We start from the raw sequence: 24,937 nt of genomic DNA, 5'->3' as shown, positions 1-24,937 counted from the left end.
ATATAGTGTAGAGAGAATTTAAAAGACACTTAGTGATGATGGATATGTAATGCTGGACTGTGTAAGGTGGGAACAGGGGGAAAAATTTCACTCATTTGCCCTGAGTTTAACATATTAATTAACCTGTAATTTAACCTACGCGTAACATAATCTACCTGTCACTTAATCTACCAGTCACAGTCACCTAATCTACCTGTCACCTAATCAACCTGTCACCTAATCTACCCATCACATAATCTACCTGTCACCTAATCTACCCATCACATAATCTACCTGTCACCTAATCTACCCATCACCTAATCTACCCATCACATAATCTACCTGTCACCTAATCTACCCATAACGTAAGAGACTTCAAATCCCGTACACACTCATAAATGATTCTTACTTCAAAAGATTGGTATGTGAGAAAACAAGAGTACAGGTATTAGTCATTGGTTACTCCAAGTCACAACTTCCCTCCCGCACACGAAAACAAGTCAGGAAAAATTTGTACATTGAGCTGATTACAAGAAGCCAAAAATGTTGAATAAAATGCCAAGTGCAGGATGCCATTATAGGCTACGTGGGGTGATGTGTGGAATTCGGCACCTTAGAAACTGCCACCACAAAATGTCGGTAAGCTGCACTGCAAGATACAATGATTCTTTTTTCCTACAATAACTAAAATATAATCACGGAGCCAAAAGTATTTCCTATTCTTGCTAAGGTGATAATATCTTGCATTTACACCTGTGACGATACTTACATAGGGAACGACATTAACAAGTGGCGATATTTACGCTCGTGTTTGTATTTACAGGTAAGGATAATAACGATATTTACTTGATAATATTAAGGAGGAAACTAGCGATAATTACAGCAAGGTTAGCGATTTTTTTTACTAGATAGTGTAGCGATATTTCATTCACAAACGAAGAACGTATTTTTTGCATTCGGGCATGAGGCAGATACCAGCGGCAGAGGACCCGGAAATAGGCGGTCAAATCATTGTTGATGCCGTACGTGGTGATGGTCCGTCAAGGTCACCGGAACCGGACACACCGACCATCGCACCTCTCGCACAATAACTGTCCCTCCCTCTCGCACACTCCCAGCCGTCGTCATTTACTGGCCATCTGCCTCTTGTCCCAGTAATGCATCTCTCTCGCTTTCCTGTTGAGTCCTATAGGAAGGGTAACAGGGTGATGTAGGGGGTCTAGAGGCAGGGGAAGTTTATAGGAGGGTGAGGGAGAGATGTGGTTTTAGGTTTAAACTAGTTCTGGATCCTCACAAAAAAATCTAAACCCTTATAAATAGATATTCCAAATGCTTAAAACAGTTTCTGATCCTCTAAACACTTAATATCAATCCACAACTCTTACAATCAGTTCTGGATCTTTAAATTCAGTTCTAAACACTTCAAATTACGTCTGAATCTTTGAATTTGGTTTCGAATCCCTTAAAGGCGACCTGAACGTTTAAACACTAAGCTCTGAACCCTTAAAACTCTCCTGACTGGAACTCTGTCTATGAATCACCTCACAGGTAAATAGATCATCAGTGACTCATGGATGTCAGATACGGGCAGACACTGGCAGAGGTGTCAGAGGCGTCAATGGTGTCAGCCTCAGGGAGAGACTATCGGCATTAACCTATATATATCAAGTGTCAGTCACAGGGAGAAATTGTCAGCATTAGCCTGCGAATCAAGTGTCAGCAACAGGGAGAAACGGTCAGCACTATGTATGAACAGTGTCAGTCACAAAAAGACACTATCAACATTATGTATCAACAGTGTCAGCCACGAGGATATAGTGTCAGCAGTGTCAGCCACGGATAGACACTGTCGGCACTTAACACAAAGACTCCCTCTCCCTCCCCAATCTTGCCACAACCAACTCGCCCCCGCAACTTTCCTGCCGCCTGCTGAGTGTAGAAAGTGTGTGTGTGTGTGTGTGTGTGTGGAGATATACATAATATTCCAAACAAGAGAATGAATCGATAAATTTCTTAACATGGAACACACACACACATGACGTAAACAATTATCTTATCCCATAAGTTGATTTTATTGGACACTTATAAAAAGAGAATTAAAATATTAAGTCTGTCTTCAATTCTGTACTGCATTATGGGCCAACAGATGTACTCGTTTGTAATCTCTCTCTCTCTCTCTCTCTCTCTCTCTCTCTCTCTCTCTCTCTCTCTCCTAATGTACAATTTGTAGGCTGAAAGTTATGTAAAAATTTCTCCTACCTGTATTCTCAAATTGATCGGCAAAATTTTACACCTATTTCAAATATTTAACTTGTCCGGAATCCGCGCATGTGTGCGTGTGTTCAGCGCATTTATGTCTTCAGACGGTCAAATCTTCAGTGACGTGGCATTTTTAAAATAAACCATGACAGGTGTAATTTACCTGACCACACCTCAACCACAGCTACAGATAAGTCTTCTCACATAACACCATAAAGAACGATACTGACACGTGTTGTTGTTATTATGTGACCGAGACTTCAACACAATACAAAAAAATATAATTGGGACACTAGATAATGCACAATTTGATATCACATTGAAAAGAAAATAGCAACGTAATGCGAAGACCACAACACCAATTTTAGCACATGCCCTTGACCTCTAAGACGGTGACCCCTATAAACCACCTGTATGTCTTTCATTAACACGGGGTCTCAGATAACGGTGATGTCTATGAATTATCCAAAAGATCTATTTTAAAACGTAAGACTAATTCCCTGGACACATTTTAAACGTAGACAGAAACCTACATGATAAGGGTAACGGCAATCCCCCCCCTCCCTCAGGTTAAGTAAAAATTAAAGCTTTGACAATACATAAAGTTCAGCCTAGATTACAGCCAAGGTACCGTTTTGCTGTATAAAAAACTCTTCTGGCTCACCAAGTCAACGAGTATAGCCTTGAGCTCCACACTAACTCCACCATCACAAGGTTGACCTATAATCTTCCGCTGTGACCTTGACCTTTGAGTAGAGGCGATAGTTTTTGTTTTGTTTTTAACGCCGTCTGATAATGGTTCATATATAACCTTAACATGTGACCTTGAACGGGACAAAAACATGACCTTGAACTGGACAGAAAAAAAAACCACTTTAAATTTGGCACTGTACACCTGGTCTAGTGACGAAGACCCGATACAGAGCGACGCTTAAAAAAAAAACTTCTCAACAGCAACGATATTCCTAGTATAGATTAAGTGAGAATTATTATAAGATACAACACAATAATACCTTCAATTTACATTCCTGCTATAGATAATACAACAAATTTACCCATGATGGACCGGTACGTGCGATGTGTGTGGTGAACGAACGAGTACAACAACCCGCCGCGCAGCCATGACTCACCAACCCTCATTCACCCACACCGTCAGTATCAGTATGCAGGAGGAGCCGCGGCGTGAGGGATGAACCACGTTTGTATATATGCACCTCATGTCCATTTCTTCCTCACCATTGGTTATTATGATTGGTGTACATCGGTAATCCCTCCTCTTATTCCAGGAACATTAAATATAATCCTTAGTATATATTAATGAACCCAAAATTGTATCCAACCTTTATCCTTTCATTATTCTTATTATCCTATGACCTGCTTTATTCACCATCCTTCAATTCTCTCCTCTTCAGTGATCTACTTTCTCTCTTCTCTCTCTCTTAGCTCAAACTTTCTATTTTACTTTTCTGTCCTTTGATTTCCTCCTTTCTCTATACTGTGCTAACCTTCGATCTTCTTCTTCACCTTTCACATTATGTTCTGTTTATCATGATATTTTCTCTTTTTTTTTTTAACCTTACCTTTCTACTCAAGTTTATTATCCTGTTGCCTTATCTATTCTCTTCAAACTCTTCAATATTCACTTTATTTTATTATTTCCTTATGATGCTTTTACTATCCCACTTTCTCTTTATGCATTATCCACCTGCTTTCTCTTCTGTTTTATGTCATACTTTTATTCTGTTTTAAGTCTACTGTCCTTTTACTCTCACCTTTGTTATTATTGCTATTCCCACGTTCATTAAACAGCACCTATTTTTACCTATTTATCTCCATTTTGCTTTCACCTATGTTTATTTCCCTTTATACTGTGTCTATTGTTTATTCTTGTCCCCTATTTAGTCTTTAATTAATCATCAATGTTTATTATTAGTGTTTATGCCATTACCCATATTTACTAATTTTCTCCTCCATTGATGTTTATTCACCTACGTCAACATTTAGTCCTTCTATCAATGTTTACTCACTTTTCTTCTTCTTTTTCCCACACTCCCATTAAGACATTCTAAATCCATCTAAGTTAAATTTAGTGGGGTTTTTTTTATTACCTATACTACAGTGCTTCTACATTTAGTCATTGTACAATCACCCATGGCGGCAGTCTACTTTCTCCACTGTTTGTTATACTGCTTTTTTCTCTCCACCCTCCGGTTCATCCTCTCACCAAACTCCTTAAAGAACATTCACACAACCAGTTCCTCCCAGCATCAGTGTGTGTGTGTGTGTGTGAATGCAGTCCTGACGTGTTTTAACTCGTATTTTTGCGTTAGAGGTGATGGTTTTCGCAAAGTATTTTATATTATGATGTAAACTATTATAATTTCCGAGACCTTTATATAATAATTTCGTGTAAAGTGACATTTCTTGATATAAAAACTAGCTGGTTACCTAAAGACTCCGCCTCCTTTCCACCCCAGCTTATTGCACCTGAAAATTAACAGGTGGGGATCAGGTTAGACTGGTTAATCTGTCGGTGAAATATGATTGGGCTAATCTTCAGGTGAGGTAAGCTAGGGGCTACAGATGAGATAAGCATGGGGACTACAGGTGAGATACAAAAGGGGACTACAGGTGAGATAAGCTGGGAACTACAGATGGAATAAGCTGCGGACTACAGGTGAGATAAGCTGGGGGACTACAGGTGAGATAAGCTGGGGGACTACAGGTGGGATAAGCTGGGAACTACAGATGGAATAAGCTGCGGACTACAGGTGAGATAAGCTGGGGGACTACAGGTGAGATAAGCTGGGGAACTACAGGTGAGATAAGCTGGGGGACTACAGGTGGGATAAGCTGGGAACTACAGATGGAATAAGCTGCGGACTACAGGTGAGATAAGTGGGGACTACATTGAGATAAGCTGGGGACTACAGCTGAGATAAGCTGGGGAACTACACAGATAAGCTGGGGACTACATGTGAGATAAGCATAGGGACTACAGGTGGGATAAGCTGGGGACTACAGGTGAAATAAGCTGGGGGACTACAGGTGAGATAAGCTGGGGGGGACTAATCTTCAGGTGAACCAAACTTGCCCTACCTTCCCTCAAATTACATTTACAAATGACTTGGCGATCTTCTCCCCTATTCACAAACTACACCAATCCATTTCGAGCAAATTTTTGAATATTTTCCCTCAAGCAATTCTATTCCAGCGGTGTTCTCGTTTCAGCACAAGTTACACCAAATTTCGCATTATTTCACACTTCTCCATCCCCCCCCCCCACACAAACTATAGTTCAGTGGGGTAATAAGGTCTAATGGCTTGGTTGTTAGAGCAGCGTTACACTCTCTTAAAATTACCCCTGAGGAGGCAGTAAAAGGAGCGTTGTTTCTGTGGTGTAAATAACATGTATCATCCAGACTTCTAAAACTTCTACTGAATACATCTTTAGGAGGCTGCCCAATGACTAACTAGCACCTATAACTGGACACAATAGGAGGGATAAAATAGGTATATTTTCCTCCTATTTTGCTTGGATAAACATACAGGGTGTCTCAAAAAATCTATACAAAGTGTCTAACAGGTTTTGGTGGGGATGGCCTGGATGTTCGTATTATAACAGCAACATTGTCCTCACTTGTTGATGTGTGAGATCTCCAACAACAAGTCAGGACGATGATGCTCTTGTGATAAGAACATTCAGGTGATCTCTACGAAAATCTGTTAAGCACTTTGTATACATTTTTTGAGACACCCTGTATGTATATCCAAGCAAAATAAAGGAAGATGTACCTATGTTATCTATCCTACCGTACCCAGCGTGATAAGATGTACCCAGGCCTTGATGGTGATGTCATGGGCAGCCTCCTAGATACTCTCTGAAAGGCTTACTGGTACGTCAACGTGTCCTTTATAACCTGTAAGTAATGTTTCGGGGGCTTGGGAAGGCGTTATGTTCACGGGTATAAGACACAAGCTTAGTTTAGTTTACCATACCGGCTACACAAACTCCCACAACAACAAAAAAAAGACGAGATCGTATATATTCATGGTATGTAAATAATGGATCGAGAAAATCCACTCCCCATCTATTTCGGTGTGCAGTATTTATGTCGCTAATCACGATTCCATTCCACACGCATATTTTGCTTCTACGAATTACCGTTATTTACGTAACTCCAACACTTTACGCTCTCTACATATTTTCAAAAAACATAGTGGACACATTATCAGGACGAGTGACATTATCTCACTAGCCTAGATGTGTTGGCGTTGAGTGCTGGCGATATTCAGGAGTCCAAGCTTTTAACATACGGTAACAAGGCTTAAAATGTCAGTCTATCAACGTCATGTAATCAATACGGAGGAGTGGAATCCCTTTAAATTCAATCGATCAACTCCCCCTACGCGTGGGGAGAGAGAGAACGACCGGATACCATGTGGGACGGAGAGTTAAATAATCGACACAGGATCAGATTCTTTTAATAACTCCAGCAGCGGCGGATCTACCTAGGGAAACAAGGGGGAAGGGAGGAGATGTAGTGGAAGAAATGGGGGCTAGGTGGGTGGAGGACTAGTGGAGGGAACGGGGGCTTGTGGCGGGGGTCTAGGGGTGGGGTGTGGCTAGGATAAAGTTGAGGGCCAGGGGGGCTAGGATCAAGTTGAAGGTCAGGGGGGTTGGATCAAGTGGAGGGCTAGGATTAGGCGAGGGCTCGGGTACAGTTGACGGAAAGATGGTCAGGACGCTTGGGTGGCTAGAGGGTAGAGAGGGATGAGGTGAGACAAGGTACTAATATCCAGGAACAAGTAACCATCCTCTTCGCCACAGACGGAAAGGTTCGACAACTTGACGACAACTAATAAGAAACAATGTCCTTTGTTCTGCTCCGGCACATTGTTCATCTTGCTTCTATACACTGTACTGTATTAGCCTACCTACACTGTCTTCAATGACCCTTACATAACTGAAACACAATGAATCCCTAATAAAATAACTCCAATATGATTTAAGTATCGCTTAAAGGCTCCCAAAAATGGCTTAAAATATAGTCAAGATGGTTCATAATTACGCCAAAATTACTTAAAATCACGCCAGATTGGTTCATGTAGCCCAACATAGGCGTGAGATAGCAACAGCCTGTCAATTACTCTCAAAATGGAAGCACTGGACATTTAACCTTTAATTCTTAGTGGGTGGATGCACAGGGCACTTAACCCTCACAGCTAAGAGAACCTGGCGCCGACTACTGTGGCTACTCACCCTTCTGGTGGCTTTACTGTAGATCTTCATAATGGACGTCATGTTGATGTTGTGATGCCAGTCCCTTTCTCACCAAGATGTCCCCTACAACACGAGGCTCACCCCACTCTACCTTCTCTCGCGGTACACAACATTCTTCAGCGTCGTAGTGTCAGGACTTGTACACAAACTCACACACACACCGAGCGACACACTTTGGAAGGTCTGCTGCTCCCTAAAGGCCAGGCGCCACTTAAATAAAAAAAAATCCTGGTGATTGTTGACCCGGCTCTACACTGTCGACACTTGATGTTGATGTCTAAACAACCAAGTATCTGATGAGACTGTCTTCACTGTCTAAAACTGGTTAAATAATCTGTTTTTATATTGTTTCAGTCACTTCATCCCATTGTTTACACTGCCAAGAGTCAAAGTTTTTCTCTTGTGTTCCTCAGCGCCTCTTCCCTACCGCGCCTCAGGAACAACTGTCTGCCAGTCGAGGTAGTTGCTCGTGCAAGAAGGGCGTTTCCGGAGAGAGAGAGAGAGAAAGATGTTTCCACGGGTGGTGAACTCTGCGACGACAGCCTCGAGTGCTCACCCCTTCAGCGTTCCCAGCCTAGTGGTATCGGAGGACGAGGGTGTGTTGCGGTCCCCTAAGTCCAACATCTGTGGCGAAAACTTCACCAAGGGAGAGAAAGCTTTGCTGCCTTGAAGTACGCCGCTTCAGCCGCTCTCAACTAGGCGTTTTACTCATCTTTTACCGCCCAACACGCGTTAAAATATATCGCTTGAGGGAAGCGACAACCAGTTCGCTCTATGTACAGCTGACGAGGTGAAGTGTTGGAGATTTTGGATGCCGTGGTAAGAAAGGAGGCATACGTGGTGTATGTCGGGAGGAGAAAGCTCCTTACCCCCACACCTGGGTGTCGCTGTGCCAGTTATTACCTTCCCTTGGTACCTGCCACCGTCCTTACCTCCTCCTCACACCTCGATACAATATTAGTTAGCAAATGATTAGTTAGGATTTTCGTAAGCCTGTCTTTTGTTTTCACACAATATCAACACTTTGTTATAAAAGTTTCAACAAAAGTACTGACTACGTATGAATCAAACAGCTCTAAATGTCAGTGACCAAACCACTCGTAGATGAAACCAGTTTTAGCAATATTTACCATAGCTTTTCTCAGCACCGCCACAAGTAATATTATCCGGCACACCAACAACAAATTGCCTTTTCAAAGGAAAACTCATATAGTCCGCTCACGACACACCGCTATACCCCCTCGCACCCAAACACACACTGAACCCTACGCGTCCCACCTGCCAACAAGTTACCTGCGCCAATGTAGTAAGCACGTTACCAAATCGCAAAATACTAAACTCTTTCTCCATCCTATATGTACAGTATATACCAATAAAGTCAATCACATTTATTAATAACCAAATCTGTACATTTTGAGGGCAATTCGAAGGAAACATTAATCTATAAATAACTTAAAAAATTTATATTAAGGCCAGAGAATAAATACTATCCAGCAACAGTGCAGCCCACCTCGCGTCCGAACACGTGCACGCTGATGCCGCCAGTGACTTGCACGCCACAGTAAGTAGGTAGCTTGCGTGAGGCCGCAGGCGAAGGTAGGAGAAGGTCGAATCTATGATGAAGAGGAGGAGGTGGGGGGTAGGGAGGAAATGAACTAGATAATAATACTAATAGGACAAAGAAGAGGGCGGAGAGTAGAGGGCGAAACAGCAGATATTAGTACAGCTGCTGCTATTATTGTTCATTAACTGCTGACGTCATTACCCCAGGACCTGTTACTCACTGCTCCAGTTGTTGCTGCTCCTGTTCAGAGTTCTACCTCTGTTGAAATTAATGCCGTTTACTGGTACTGTTGATACTTCTACCGTTGTTGAAGTTTTTTATTCTTACTGTTACTGAAATCGTTCTAATACAGTATTTCCTAACTAACCTTTGAATCAAATTCACTCAGGCCGCCGCTTTCAGGTCTGACAGACATAGACCAATGTTTAGAGAGCAGGAAAATGTGCAGTTAACGTAATGAAATAAACACAGACAAGTTATAACAGGATAGGCAGAGCTGAAAGATGATTTTCTTTAGGGTTGACGTCAGGAAAATGAAAAAGAATTACTTTTATAAGACTGTAGTAAGATGAGGTAAAATTTTCCTGGCGGATTTATTTAAGGAAAAAAAGATAATAATATGTTGGATAAAATTTTCCTTGTGGTTTATTAAGGAAACATAAGGTACAGCAAGTTAAAGTTAGGTAAGATTTTTCCTTGGGGGTTTGCCGAAGGAAATTAAGAAAAGGAAACGTTAAATACCGCTAGGTGAGGTTAGGTAAGATTTTATTGCCTCAACTGTAACCCAAAAGTTTCACAACATTTGCAACCCACAAGTCCAGTCCAGCCCAGTCCAGTCGCCCAGCCCAGCCCAGTCGTCCAGCCCAGCCCAGCCACATCCTTACAACAGTCAATCGTAAGGACCAAAGAATCTCAAGGACCAGAGATATATTCTGTAGGTCAATAAACATTATAAATTAGACTTCACTTTGGCACAACTTGAAGACACATACCCACACCATATGTCAACACAAACATACAGACACTACTTTTCCATTACTTGTAGATGGGGAAAATTGAGTTCATACTTTTTCCTCGTGACTTGAAGCAGAATCTGTCGTGACGCTTGTTGTAGGGGCGGGGGTGGGGGGGGGGTGGGGGGTGGGAGGGAGAGATTTCTCATGTGATTGTAAATGAGGGCTGTCTACTGTGTTATATTCCATGTGACTCTACAACTTTCTCATTTCCATATTCATTTTTTTTACTGGATACGAAAAAAACCCCACGTAAATGCCACTTTTCCTAATTGAACAAAACACTAATTGTCACTGATTTTATTTCTTTGTCTTTCATTTTTGCCTTTTCTTGAATTTACCAAGATGATTTTTCAGGTATTTTATTTCCTCAATTGATGTCTATTATATTGAGTCCTATTTTCTTCATAATTATATATATATACATATATACAGTATATATATATTTTTTATTTTTTTTTTACTACAGCTCAAGTACCCGAGACTTCGTTGCATACAAATGATGCTTCCAATAACAAGTTTTTCAACGATCGTCATTTTCTGAGGGTATCAGAGCAGACTATAAAAACTCATCCACTCACTTGTGTTCACAAAAGCAAAAAATACACACACACACACACACACACACTCTTATCTTCTCGGTATCCAAATTGTCAGTTCCTACATTGTTTTTATTGAAAGTGAAATTTGTTCCTGAGACATTTTTCCAGTTCATGGCGAGCCAGTTAACTTAAAGGCTGAGGCAATCATATCAGCATTTAATAAGAGCCCACGGACCAGTGTCATTATAATAATTAAAGTTATGTATCTATCTGCTTACTAACAACACGTATCTACTTCCTAACTAACACGTATCTCCTTCCTAACTAACACGTATCTACTTCCAAACTAACACGTATCTCCTTCCTAACTAACACGTATCTCCTTCCTAACTAACACGTATCTCCTTCCTAACTAACACGTATCTCCTTCCTAACTAACACGTATCTCCTTCCTAACTAACACGTATCTCCTTCCTAACTAACACGTATCTACTTCCAAACTAACACGTATCTCCTTCCTAACTAACACGTATCTACTTCCAAACTAACACGTATCTACTTCCTAACTAACTCGTATCTACTTCCTAACTAACACGTATCTACTTCCAAACTAACACGTATCTAACTTATCCTTCCTAACTAACTCGTATCTCCTTCCTAACTAACACGTATCTCCTTCCTAACGAACACGTATCTACTTCCTAACTAACTCGTATCTGCTTTAAGCTAACCCGTATCTCCTTCCTAACTAACACGTATCTACTTCCCTGCCAACACGTATCTACTTCCTAACTAACACGTATCTCCTTCCTAACTAACACGTATCTACTTCCAAACTAACACGTATCTCCTTCCTAACTAACTCGTATCTACTTCCTAACGAACACGTATCTCTTTCCTAACTAACTCGTATCTACTTCCTAACTAACACGTATCTACTTCCTAACGAACACGTATCTACTTCCTAACTAACACGTATCTACTTCCTAACGAACACGTATCTACTTCCTAACTAACACGTATCTACTTCCTAACTAACACGTATCTCCTTCCTAACTAACACGTGTAATCCTAACTAACACGTATTCTAAGTCATAACTAACACACAAACATCTGGCGATAAAGTCAACACAAGTAAGGTCACCATGAGTCACCATTAAGAGCAGTGTATACTATAAATGCCACAAAATATACACTGTTTATAGAGACCTCAGGATATCACTCACCATAACAGGCGATGCAACTCATAATGTTCTTACCATGTTAAGGGCCGGGAGTACATGATTTTACACTAACATAACCTAACCTATTCTACCCTAGCCTAACCTAGCCTAATCTAGCCTAACCTAGTCTAGCCTAACCTAACCTAGTCTAGCCTAACCTAACCTAGTCTAACCTAGCCTAACCCAACCTTACATAACCAGTACTAATCTACAGGATAATCGAAAAATTCTTGATGAGCACCTGTAATAATTATCAATATACCTATTTCTTGTTATACCTAAGTAGGAATAAAGCAAAACCAGGTAGATTTGTATTAGTAATTATAGCAGGTGCACAGGGACTTTTCGATCAAGCAGATGGATTAAAAAAAATGGAAAATACGGTAAGGTTTGAAAATACTCCTGTTTGGTTAGATTTTCTTTTATAATTCAAAATCTTTTAATACTTTACAGTCAAACTATTTTATCAAAACATTCAAATTAGTTCTTAATCTATGTGGATAAAATAACGTACTATGATTACATTTCAAAACATTATATGGTATATATATTTTTTTTCAATGTTTATTATAAATAATGAATAAACATCAAAAGCTCCTTTAAAAGTTTATGGTCGGGATATAATTTTCCAAGCAGGTCGAGTCAGTGCACTTTTTGCGTGGCCATAAGGAGACGCCGAATATTGATAATTTCTTTAGTAACAGTGTATGGTTCTCTGTTTCCCCTCCGCCCCGCCTGATGTACCTCTTCTCCATATCACTCTCTCCCCTTCTCTCTATCTACAACCCCTTTCACTATTCTATTATTAATGAATTACCAGCGTCAGCTCCCCCCTCCACCCCTTCTCACTTACCCCCTACTCACCACCCTCCCTCTACCACCACCCCACCCTCTCACCACCACCACCTGCCAACTTTCACCTCCCACCACCGCATCACCACCACCCAGATGGTCACCACACGTCTGTCTCACGCTGCCTCTGTCTCACCAAAACATAACTCAATAAAGGTGGACACATTTTCCATCAGGTAATTTTGCATCTTACAACGAAACGTTAAATATACTACAAAACCAAGAGAGACACTAAGCTATAAAAAAAACCCACGTTGATCATAAAAGAAAGGAAATTATCTGACAAAATTAACACCGTCTGGAAACTGAACGTGGTACATAAAGTCATACTTCATTTTCACTTCCGCTACCACCCCGCCACTCCTCGTCCATGACGCTAGACGTGTTATTACTAATCTGTGTTGTTTTTGTTATTGCCGGTACTTAAAAGACAGGAAGAGGAGATGCAGACGACAGCGACGATACATCTAGTGACTTTGAAAGGGAACACCTCAGAGTGAAGTACGGCACTATGTGTAAAATATCGTCAGTAATGTACAGTTATATATTGCTCCCGTGCACGATGCTAAAACTGCATCATCGTCGGCGGCTACAACTTTCCTGGCTTTCACTATCTATACAATTATGCACATTACTAACTACCCATGCATTACACCGCTTTCCACTGCAGTGGTATGTTTTTCTTTCCACCAAGACCACGACACGGCTAACAGTATATACAGGTATATAGACTTTCCGAGTTCTAAGGCTCGTCTTCCTCACCAAAAGTAGGACAAGTCTGGATGTAAACAAACATTTACCAAGATAAAAGTCCTGAATTTACCGCCAAAACAAGGACGCGTATAACAATAAAAAAATAATAACCGAGATTAAAGGCCTGAGTTTCCCGCCAAAGACAAGGACGTTATCTGACAAAATAAACATTACCTACTTTAGAAGTCGGAGTTTCCCGCAAGAAAGCGACAAAATATAATCAAGGACCTAACGATCTAGGTCGAGTTTTCGTCTAAAACTAGGAAGCGGCTGATGTAAACAAATAAGCACTGCCTGAACATGTGACAGACAGTCTTCACAACCTAACTGCGTAGCACTTTAAAGGCTGCCAGACACAACTCATACTCAGCGTCTAGCCATATCCTTATTTTGTAGTGCAGGACATTCTTAAAAACCAGCAAAAGTTATTCCTATTTCGTGTATATGGAGTACTTTATCAGTTAGTACAGTATAATTTATAACGGAGAAATTGATATGCGCATCCTCACCCTCTTCTGTTATCTTTCATATTAGCATTTTGGCTTAAAGATTTGATATATGAGAGAGAGAGAGAGAGAGAGAGAGAGAGAGAGAGAGAGACCATGTTAGGAGGGCTTTAAGTAATCGTCAGGCGTTAGTCAAGTAAATTATTAAAAGTGGAGTAACAGGATTAAAGCCTGTACCCCCCCACACACACACACACACACACACACACACACACACACACACACACACACACACACACACACACGCACGGTTCAACAACAGTATGATGCCAACACTTTACACCTGACCTGGACTCTCAAGATGCGACACACCAGCCCTGGGACACACTCCGACTAACGAGTGAATCTTATCTTCCAGTATTACGAAGACCAGCCACCATAATGTATTCGACACACCCCAATAAGGACGCTACTGGGCACGAGTAGAAAAAAAAATGACGTGCCAAACTGGTTCATACCGGGAGATACTGAAGAGCTTGGAGTGTCAACTGGATAATGAATGAGTAGCAGGCCTAATTATACTGGTAAATCAGGTTAAATTATACGTACACGAAACTTTCCGGCCTATACCAGTTCCAGACCAGATGTTACCCTAACCCTAACCCACCCCAACCTACCCTTACCTCATCTGACTTGACCTACCCTACCCGAAGATCCTGGGTTAATAATAGTCCAGGCTAGAATATTCCCTGGTATAAAATTGGTGTGGGTATTTTCAGAACCTATTACACCACGTACCACTGAGATCTTAAGAGAGATTTCTTACGGTCAGCATATAAGAGTAATATCCTTTCAACAAAGAATAAAATTTTAAGCATTCGAATTTTATCACGACAAAGAAGTTAAGTTCAGTCGTAAAATCATACCAACTAAAAACTACAACAACTACTACTACTACTACTATTACAACAACTACAAATGATAATAAAAAAATAAAACAAATAAATAAACAAATAAATAAATAAATAAATATAATATCCCCGACATCCGAAAATAAAAAGTTTACCCAGTAAGTCAACCCCGGGAGAAAGGAAGATGCTGATATTACATAAGACACTTACATAAGTCAGCCTATCCACTGTTACGCATTTCATCTGTTACAAAACGCACTACTGACATCCCTAAAGTTATAAGTACATCAACAAACTTCAACCAAACACCCTGAACCTATAAACACAAAGGTGGTTTTAATTTCACAGCTAAAAAAAACAAATGACGGTAGAATATACACGGGGAGTGTTTTGTAGCTTCGGATTACGGACAGGATAGATCAGTTTTTTGTTATTATCTGGTTCAGGTGTCCAACAAGCCGCGTCCTATGTTGCCAGGAGATGTGGGGTGAGGAGGAAAAGGGAGGAAGGGGGAGAAGGGGGAGGGAGGGGGAAGAAGGGAGAGGAGGACGGGGAGGAGGAAGAAGAGGAAGAGGGAGGAGGGAAAGAAGAGGTGAGGGGGAGGAAGCAGGAAGGTGGATAAGGGAGGAAGGTGAGGGGGGGGAGGAGGAGAGAGTGAGAGAGAGGAAGAGGGTGATGGGGGAGGAGGAGCTGGAAGGTGAATGAGTAGGAGAAGTGAAGGAGGAGGGAGGTGGGGGGAGGAGGAAGGGGGAGGAGGAGGAGGAGGTGGGAGGAGGAGGAGGTGGGGAAAGAAGAGGAAGGTGGAAGGAAGGAGGAAGGTGGGGAAGGAGGAGGAAGGTGGGGGAAGGAAGGGGGAGGCAGGAGGAGGAGGGAAGAGGGGGCAGCTTAGGGAAAGGTGGTAACGTAGCCGTGTGAAAGGGGCACTGAAGTCATACAGGGGAGAGGGAGGGGGGGAGATTAGGCAGGTGCAGAGGCGAAGGGGGGGGGGGGGGGGGAGGAGGGGATCAAGCCATATGTAGGAGGGTTAACTCAAGCCATTTAAGAGGGTTAATTCAGCCATGTAGGAGGGATTAACTTAGACATAACCCAACCTAAATGACCCAGCAACAAAAAATTAAATATCTAACCTGCACTACCTCAACAAAACTTAGATAGATAGATAGAAATTGAGTAAAATTATCATACACGTTTACTGTTAGCTTGACATGCATGCGGTATACATAGACAGTGAAGGGGGTACACAAACAATGGTAAACAGCAAGGCAATTAGGACCAAGGATAGGCAACCACCCATCCACCTACCCAACCAGACAGACTAACGGACGCCAACACCCACTCAGCCGCCCAAGTTAATAAGCACCTAACCAACTATGGTACTTCATGCCTTTGCTGGTTTTCGTTGATAGCTTAAAGGGTTATCGCCAAGGTAGTGTCCTGTACTATGGCTCACAGACGCTCAGATTGGTCCAAATATGTTAAGATTATTTACCGTATTACACTTGCTATCTTGAGTACACTACCTACGTATATTATATGCCTGAACTCTCTATGTAATGTATACGTTGTTTGTATACCTGCACAATCTCTCTCTCTCTCTCTCTCTCTCTCTCTCTCTCTCTCTCTCTCGTCGGCTATTCTAGAGGGATCTGTCAATAGGGGGGGGGAAGGGTTTTATAATCCTCTCCTAGCAACAATGTATCCGAGGATTTTTTTAATTACATTCCTTAAAATACAACAACGATTTTTTCTTACTTTCTACAATATACCAAAACAAACTCCTCCAACACAATCAAAATATAACCATCACTACAATATACGACTCGTAATTATGGCCGACGTTACGTGAGGTGATTTAATTTAGGTCGATAATATTGACTGACACACGGCTAATGGTCAATTGGAGGGCAGTAGAGCGGAACTAAGGCCGCCATTATATACAAATTACATATTTCTAAAATCAATATCACAGCTGTATCACATAATGAGAAGATATTACCTGGATGTATTGATTTATTGTTGTTTCATTTATACATTCTTCAGTATAGAGAATCTCCTTCTTTATTAGTTTGCTTGATCCATCTCATATTAAAATACAATAAATTTAAGGGCTATAAATCAACATCTCGTAGTCTCCCCCCATTAAGCTATATGAGAAAACGGGATGTGAACTGTGTACGTTTTCTTTCTTAATGTTAACGCAGACTATCTTAAATAAGAACTGTTTTTGCCTTATTAATTATTATTATTATTACCATTATTATATTATGATATAATTGTTTATATAGCTATAGAGGAACGACCCTACTTGTATATAGAATGAATAACTAAATCTAGTCACAGCGACGTATACACCTCTAGCACCATAACATCCACGTATACACCTACTCTAGCACCACAACACCCACGTATATACGCTCTCTAGCACCACAACACCCACGAATACACCTAATCTAACACTATAAACCCTAAGCACATCCCTCCTAGCACCATAACCGTTCCCTCTGGTTAATGGTGCTTATACTATGCTCAAGCACAAACGCCTTAACATACAATGGGAGCCAACATGCCTATACCCCGGTGAGTAACCCCCCCCCCCGTCTCTCTTTCACCGTCTGTCTGTCTCTCCTCGTCGGCCTCTCTATGTCACTCTTTCCTTATCCGTCTCTCAGTATCTATCCTTCCCTCTCTCTGTTTCTGTCTCTTTCTATGACTATCTAACTCACTATATATCTGTTTCTCGAGTCTATATTTGCCTCTCTCTCTCTCTCTCTCTCTCTCTCGACATCGGGAGGTAAACACAACACCACTCACAGCTCTCCTCCTCACCTCCATCCCTAACAATTTTCATACTCCTACTGTAAGCTGAGTTCTCTCCCGACACACAGTTTCACCAGGAAGCATAAGTTACGACATCTGGAGTGGTAGGGGGTCATATTTCAACACTTTCATCAACACATCTTGAGCTTAATTTTATTTACTCGGTCTTAGAAACTATTTTACTTGAAAATTGACCACCATAAAGTTAAACAAACCTAATGCTAAAAAAATAACCTACCCTAACCTAATCTAATATCAACCTAACCAAACTCTAACTAACCTAACCACCCCCCCAGGTCGCGTTGGAAGTTTCAGTTGCTCTGGGACACCGTAGGATAATCCCCCCCCCCTAGGTTTTCATCTACATATTTCCAAGGTTTCTTAGATGGTTATCAATAGTCAAGGAACCACGTGAAGATTAGACACCCAAGGATATTTCACCTGATGATGAAACACCCTAATGTTACCTGGGGGGGTTTAGTTATAGGTTAGCGTTTGGTTAGATTGATGTTAGATTAGGTTAGGGTAACGTTTGGTTAGGTTTGTGTTAGGTTAGGTTAACCTTATGGTGCTCTATCTTCGGGAAAAAATAATCTGGGGTGCCTAATCTTCACATGACACCCATTGCAGACCAGCATACACGCAAAATAGTCGAGAGGGCCTAATAAGAGCGAGAAACGTTATTCTGGTAATGTTAATGTCGGCATCATAATATCTTGGACAATAACCGACCTATTCAGCTGACGAACACCAACCCCTTCACCTCCAGAGTATGCTGCACGGGGGGCCACTGCTGCCTTACCCGGCAACCCCGTCTGGTATATATTACTCTAGGGAGGGAGGGAGGGAGGGAAGGGAGGAAGGGAGGGAAGTAGAGGGAGGAGGAAGGAGGAGAGGAAGGGAGGAAGTGAGGGGGAGGGAGGGAGGGAAGTGGGGAAGGGAGGAGTGAGAGAGGAGGGAGGGAGGGAGGAGGGAAGGGAGGAAGGGAGGTGGGGGAGGGAGGAAGGGAGGAGGGAGGAGGGAGGAAGGGAGGGTGGGAGAGTAGAGGGAGGGAGGAGGGAGTGAGAGAGAGGGAGGGAGGAGGAGGAGTGGGGAAGGGAGGAGGTGGGGAAGGGGAGGAGGAAGGGAGGGAGGGAGGGAGGGAGGGAAGTAGAGGGAAGGAAGGGAGGGAGGGAGGGAGGGAGAGGGTCGATTTAACAAACTGCATCCAAAAGTCATCCGTTGGGACGATAAAAAAATTGAGGAATGGACGCACAGTGACCAAACCACGAACCCGAGGGATCCCCCAAAACCAAAAACAAGATACAATGGACTCGCTACGTAAGGCAATGAAAATAATGCAACATAACGTCCTTCACTGGAGAACTAATAAATTCAGTTTGTCCAGCTAATGCAACCAGATTGACGCAGATATTACCAGCAGCTGCACACCCTGGCCAGCAGAATCTGGCAAAAGATAGAACCATCAGAGCAAGAACTCCTTCAAAGACTCTCATCAGATAACGACAACAACCATACATGGTTCCCAAAAAGTTACAAAATCTCAAAAGGTCCAATACCACCCCCAATCTATACTGCCAGGCAATAGACACCCTCCCTAGACCAGCATCCGCCAGTAGGGTCGGCGGAATATGAAATAGGGCCCTTAAAACATCTATATATGGGACAGGGTAGGATGTCTAGTACCTTTACCGACAGACAATAACTAACCCATGACACAAGCCTAACACACTATTAGCTTAGCTAGGAGGTCAGCCAGCCCTCTCTTACCTCCTCCTAAATTTCTTCAATTTCCGAACTATAACTTCCTTCCCCCACCTCTAATCTCCTTTCACCCTCCTTTCTCTACAAAAAAAGGGAGAGGGAAGGAGGAGGGAGAGAGGGGAAGGGAGGAAACGGGAAAGAAGAGGGAGGGAAGAAGAGGATAGAAAAGGAGGAAAAGGAGACAAAAAGGGAGGGGAGAGAGAGATAAGAGGGGGGGAAGAGGAGAGAAAGGGAGGAAGAGGAGGGGAAAGGGAGAGCAGATGGGGGAGGAAGAGGAAGGGAGATAGAGGGAAGAGGAGAGATATAGAGGAGGAGGAGGATTCAGATTTGACCCCACAGTGCAGGAGTTAGTTTATTGGACAGGGGACAACGACACCACGTCTCATTATCATATTCACTATCACCACCACCACCACCACTACCTTCCCAGCATCATCACCACCACACCACTACCCTTCCCAGCTCATCCACCACCACTACCACTACCCTTCCAGCATCACCACCACCACTGCCCTTCCCAACTCATCACCACCACCACCACCACTACCTTCCAGCATCACCACCACCACCACCACTACCCAGCAGCTCATCACCACCACCACCCCACTACCACTACCCTTCCAGCATCACCACCACCACCACCACTACCCTTCCCAGCATCATCACCACCACCACCACTACCCTTCCCAGCATCATCACCACCACCACCACTACCCTTCCCAGCATCATCACCACCACCACCAATAACACCGCCATCACCAACACTAACACCATTATTATCACCACCACTAAAACCATCACCACCATCATCATTCCCACCTCTAACACCATCACCACCACCATCCCCACCCCTAACACCATTACCACCGTCATCACCACCACCAACACCATTACCACCAACACCATTACCACCACCACCATCATCATGACCAACAGGAGCGATTCGAGGAGGAGAGAGGAAAAGGGGGAGAAGAGAAGGAGATAAGGAAAAGAGAAGAGGGGGAGAATGGGAGGAGTCAGGAGAGATGAAAGGGGGGAGGAGAAAGGGAGACGAAAAAGAAGAGGAAGAAGAAAAGAGGAAGAGGAAGGGGGTAGCAACTAGCAACCCCCTCATTCTTGCCTCACATAACCACCTAACCCCCCTAGTCGAGGCCGTCCCTACCTAAACCATTACCATTACCAAGTGGTCGCCCCACACCCCCTCCTCCCCCTCTTTGCTTCCGTGTTCACACATAGAATTCTAACTTAAATAGATCAGCTCCTTTCATTCTATTCTTAACAATAATAAAATATTTACTCATTTCTACAGCAATTTCATCCTTTATTCGTTACCATCTATCTATTGTCATTTCTAGTCATGTCTAACTATCCATTGTCATTCCTGGTCATGTCTACCTGTTGGTATTCTCAGGACAAGTCATCTCTCCTTCTCTTATACGTCTGATCATGTTTATTTCTATTCTCTGTCGTCTTTATCATCGTTATGTTATGTATTATCATCCGTCTTTTCATTAACCTTTCATCTGTATAGTAATGTTCTAACTATCAAGCCGTGTGACTCTCTCTCTCTCTCTCTCTCTCTCTCTCTCTCTCTCTCTCTCTCTCTCTCTCTCTCTCTCTCTCTCCTCTCTCTCTCTCTCTCTCACACAACAGAGGCTAGTCATCATCTTGGGATGGTTATTCATAACCTCCTGACTGTAATCTGATGAATATAAGAGACATTCCCTCAAAAGGTAAACATAAACGCTTTTCTGCCACACACACACACACACGCACGCGCGGCGTAACTTCCTGGTCTACACGATACACTTACAATAACCTTACACACACTGAAATACACGCCATTACACGGTCATCAACCACTGTATATACACACAAGCACAGTCTGTAATCGAACGTGTTTTATACCAGTAAATATAATGATAAATCCCACGAAATAATTTATGTTAGATAAGAAACACACTTAAAAAAATACTCTAACTGGATATATATAATGAAGTCAGCTCAAGTTACGTAATCAATCAAAATACAATGATCATAAAATATATTGGTTTAACGAATAGAAAGAAACACATAGACGTAATTATATTTCTACCTTGGTTTAATAATATTCCCGAGCATTAGTATGGCACGGGGTAATGAGTCAGAACCTTCACACAGTAAACTAGGTCTTGGCCACGAGTCTCTCTCATCACCTGCGCCACAAGTCATTATATATCATTAACTCCTGTGCTTTATCTACGTCTCTATAACCATGCACGTACTATATTATCATGATATATATAATGAAATCTAGAGAGTCGTTAATTTGAGTCTGTTTTAGGGAAATTCTTTAAAAGGAAAATGACAAGGAAGTCTTTTTTTTTAAGTTGATAAAATAGTTTGAGATTTTTTTTAAGAGAATTCTATACTATTTTAGAACTATGATAAAATTGAAATTATACAAATAGGTATCAGAAAGTTGCAGAAATTTCACGATATATAAAATTCAAAATGGCCGCCAAAGTTTTAATTCCAGCATCAACAACACCAACATCATCACTAACATCACCACCAACATCATCGCTAACATCACCACCAACACCATCACCTCCATCACTAACATCACCACCAACACCATCAAAAGCTTCACCTAATCATGATTCAAAATAAACCAAATGACGCTCCTGTCTATTAAGCCGGACTGTATAGCGTACACAAGGTGATCTAACGGCGAATTAAAGATGGCCGCCAAAACGGACATTTAACCCCGCACACTAAAATACATAATACAGTTCTTTAACCCCACTTACAGATGATTAAAAATGAGGAACCTTAAAATCAATCCTTTAGGTATATTTGCCAATCTTCACTAACGAGATATATTCACCTGGACCCATGATGACAATATAAGCTCAGATAAAGGTGTGCGGCGAGGAGGTATCAAGACTGTGGTTTACTCGTCACCCTGAGGAGGAAGTGTGACAATGTCGTGAAGATTTGGCTAAATAATATAGTGGAGGAGGACTGAGTGGCTGGCTCGCTCGCTCTCTCTCTCTCACGCACAAGCTCTCTCATGCAGTGGGAGTGTGGAGGCCTTCCTTACCCACAAATATATGTATGTATTCTCACGCATGCACTCAGGTGGTGAACACTCTCTCTCTCTCTCTCTCTCTCTCTCTCTCTCTCTCTCTCTCTCTCTCTCTCTCTCTCTCTCTCTCTCTCTCCCCTCCATTCCTCTCACTCCCTCTCATTTTTTGCACTCCACCACCCCTCTCGTTCACCCCAGTGCATGTTGGTTCACCCCCACCCCAAAACAACAGTGCTTGTCTTACCGCTTTCTCCCCCTCTCCTCCCCCTCGTGAACTCACTCTCACTCTATATCCATCTGAGTGCCTCTTGTCTCTATCAATCTCTCACTTAGTACTTCTGAGATCTCTTGGTCTTATTAGCCTCATAATGAGTTTATTGAGAGAGAGAGAGAGAGAGAGAGAGAGAGAGAGAGAGAGACTATAATGATAACACTAACCAAATTAAGAATCAAGTTTCAAAGAATAAAATAAACACACAAGGTCACCAGTTATTGACACGCTGGTAGGAGGCTCTGACTGGCGCTGCTGCTGGGTGGTGGCGGAGTTTAAACGATCCAAACAGACCGCCGCCTTAGTAAATGATTCCTGACCCTCGGTGACCTCTACTCAGACCGATTCTCATAATTCTAGGCTCGAGTTTAACCTCAATGTCATACTTGAAGAAAGATGGAGCTATCAAAGTGGTGGAGAATTGATTATGTGTTTTTCCTGTTTTTTTTTTTTATACGTTCGTAATTGTTTATATACAGTTATTTAAACATCTCTTGGCTATCTTAAGTGTTTTTATTAACACTGAAATACCGAACAAAAATTCCCAGACCTCTAAATATTTTAAATTCTGATATTTAAACAACAGGAAATATCAAAAGCCCACGTGGGTCGACTCCTCCAAGGACGAAAAAACCGCCCACTGTGTTATTAAACCATCGGGGAGAGTTTTGCTTAATCCGTCGCCCATAACAAACGTGTGTCCACCATGACGTCACGCTCACTCTTGGTCCACACACACACACACACACAAACACACTTGTCACAGTTGCCAAGTAGCACGTCACAATTAGCTTTTCCCCTGTGTGCCTAATGTATAATCATCCCAGGTACGGAATTCAGTCAGCCGGGCCAAAGGAGATTTACGTGTCGTGATTTTCTTGAGTGAGTGAGTGAGTGAGTGTGTGTGTGTGTGTGTGTGTGTGTGTGTGTGTGTGTGTGTGTGTGTGTGTTTGTTTGTTTGTTCATATGATTCCGTCTCTCTCTCATTCAAGCACCAAGATACATGATTGGGGAGGCCAGGAAATGCACCAACAGGAGTGGTCGCCATAATGACTCAATCACCCAAATACCTCACGTGAGACCCAAGCCTAACGTGGTTCCTGGGTTATTACTCGTCTCTCTCTATGTCTATTTACACTTATTATTTCTCTATGTCTCTACACATCGGTTTACAGTCATTTCTTATCTGTCTCTATATACATCTTACAGTCACTTCTTCTGTCTCTATATACATCTTAGTCACTTCTTCTGTCTCTATATACATCTAAGTCACTTCTTCTGTCTCTATATACATCTTAGTCACTTCTTCCCTGTCTCTATATACATCTTACAGTCATTTCTTCTGTGTCTCTATATACATCTTACAGTCACTTCTTATCTGTCTCTATATACATCTTAGTCACTTCTTCTCTGTCTCTATATACATCTTAGTCACTTCTTCTGTCTCTATATACATCTTACATTCACTTCTTCTGTCTCTATATACATCTTACAGTCACTTCTTCTGTCTCTATATACATCTTACAGTCACTTCCTGTCTCTATTCATCTATTTACATTTGTCTCGTCTCTACAGTATATATATATTGAATTATACATTTTAACTGCATCTGTCAGTTTTATGAACACCCTTCCATAATGACTGACTGACATACTGACAGAGAAGTTTTCCCACCCCGTGCCGGCCCTGCCTTGATCTTCACCAGCTGTCATTGATGTACCCGAAATCTTAAAAGAGACTTTCCCGCGCCCCGAGCCAGTGAGCGTTTAAAACCACTTTATCACTCACCACAAACGCAGCCAGCCATCAACTCCTCGTCACCCTTGTTTATTATTACGACTGTACGGTACTTTTATGATTACATCTCTCGTACATAAACTATCTCGTCCCCTTTTATATATCTTATCTTCTCCTTCCTCTTCATCTCTGGCTTTCACCGCAACTATTTTATTTTATCATCACACTCCCTCGCATACCACCTTCCCTCCCTACCGCCCCCCAAGAGAGTAAACACCGCCTGCATGGCTACGACGCAGAAAATCGCCACCGCTGGAGCCACGCGTTCTAACCAACAACGGTATACGTGTATATATATATATATATATATATATATATATATATATATATATATATATATATATATATATATATATACACAGTATATAAGACTGCACGCCTCGACGGCTCCC

At 42.0% G+C, this 24,937-nt stretch overlaps 1 protein-coding gene across 2 annotated transcripts in view; it reads right to left on the bottom strand.

Annotated features, from left to right (window-relative positions):
* The window catches only part of LOC121870770 (rhophilin-2-like), a 129,377-nt gene that overhangs the window by 67,675 nt on the left and 36,765 nt on the right, over nucleotides 1-24,937 (bottom strand). Inside the window, exon 1 of one of the 2 annotated variants that reach the window (XM_042372718.1) lies at nucleotides 7,502-8,767. The exons of the other annotated variant lie outside the window; for it this stretch is intronic. Coding sequence (XP_042228652.1) covers nucleotides 7,502-7,543 — 42 coding nt within the window. The 5' untranslated portion in view covers nucleotides 7,544-8,767. Of the gene's footprint in view, nucleotides 1-7,501; nucleotides 8,768-24,937 lie in introns of those variants that run through there. 2 annotated transcript variants of the gene reach the window in all.

The sequence above is a fragment of the Homarus americanus genome, unplaced genomic scaffold (assembly GCF_018991925.1).
Source record: "Homarus americanus isolate GMGI-L3 unplaced genomic scaffold, GMGI_Hamer_2.0 scaffold49310, whole genome shotgun sequence".
NCBI classification, from domain to species: domain Eukaryota; kingdom Metazoa; phylum Arthropoda; class Malacostraca; order Decapoda; family Nephropidae; genus Homarus; species Homarus americanus.
Note: the sequence above shows the minus strand (reverse complement) of the source record. Positions and strands in the feature narration are given on the sequence as shown.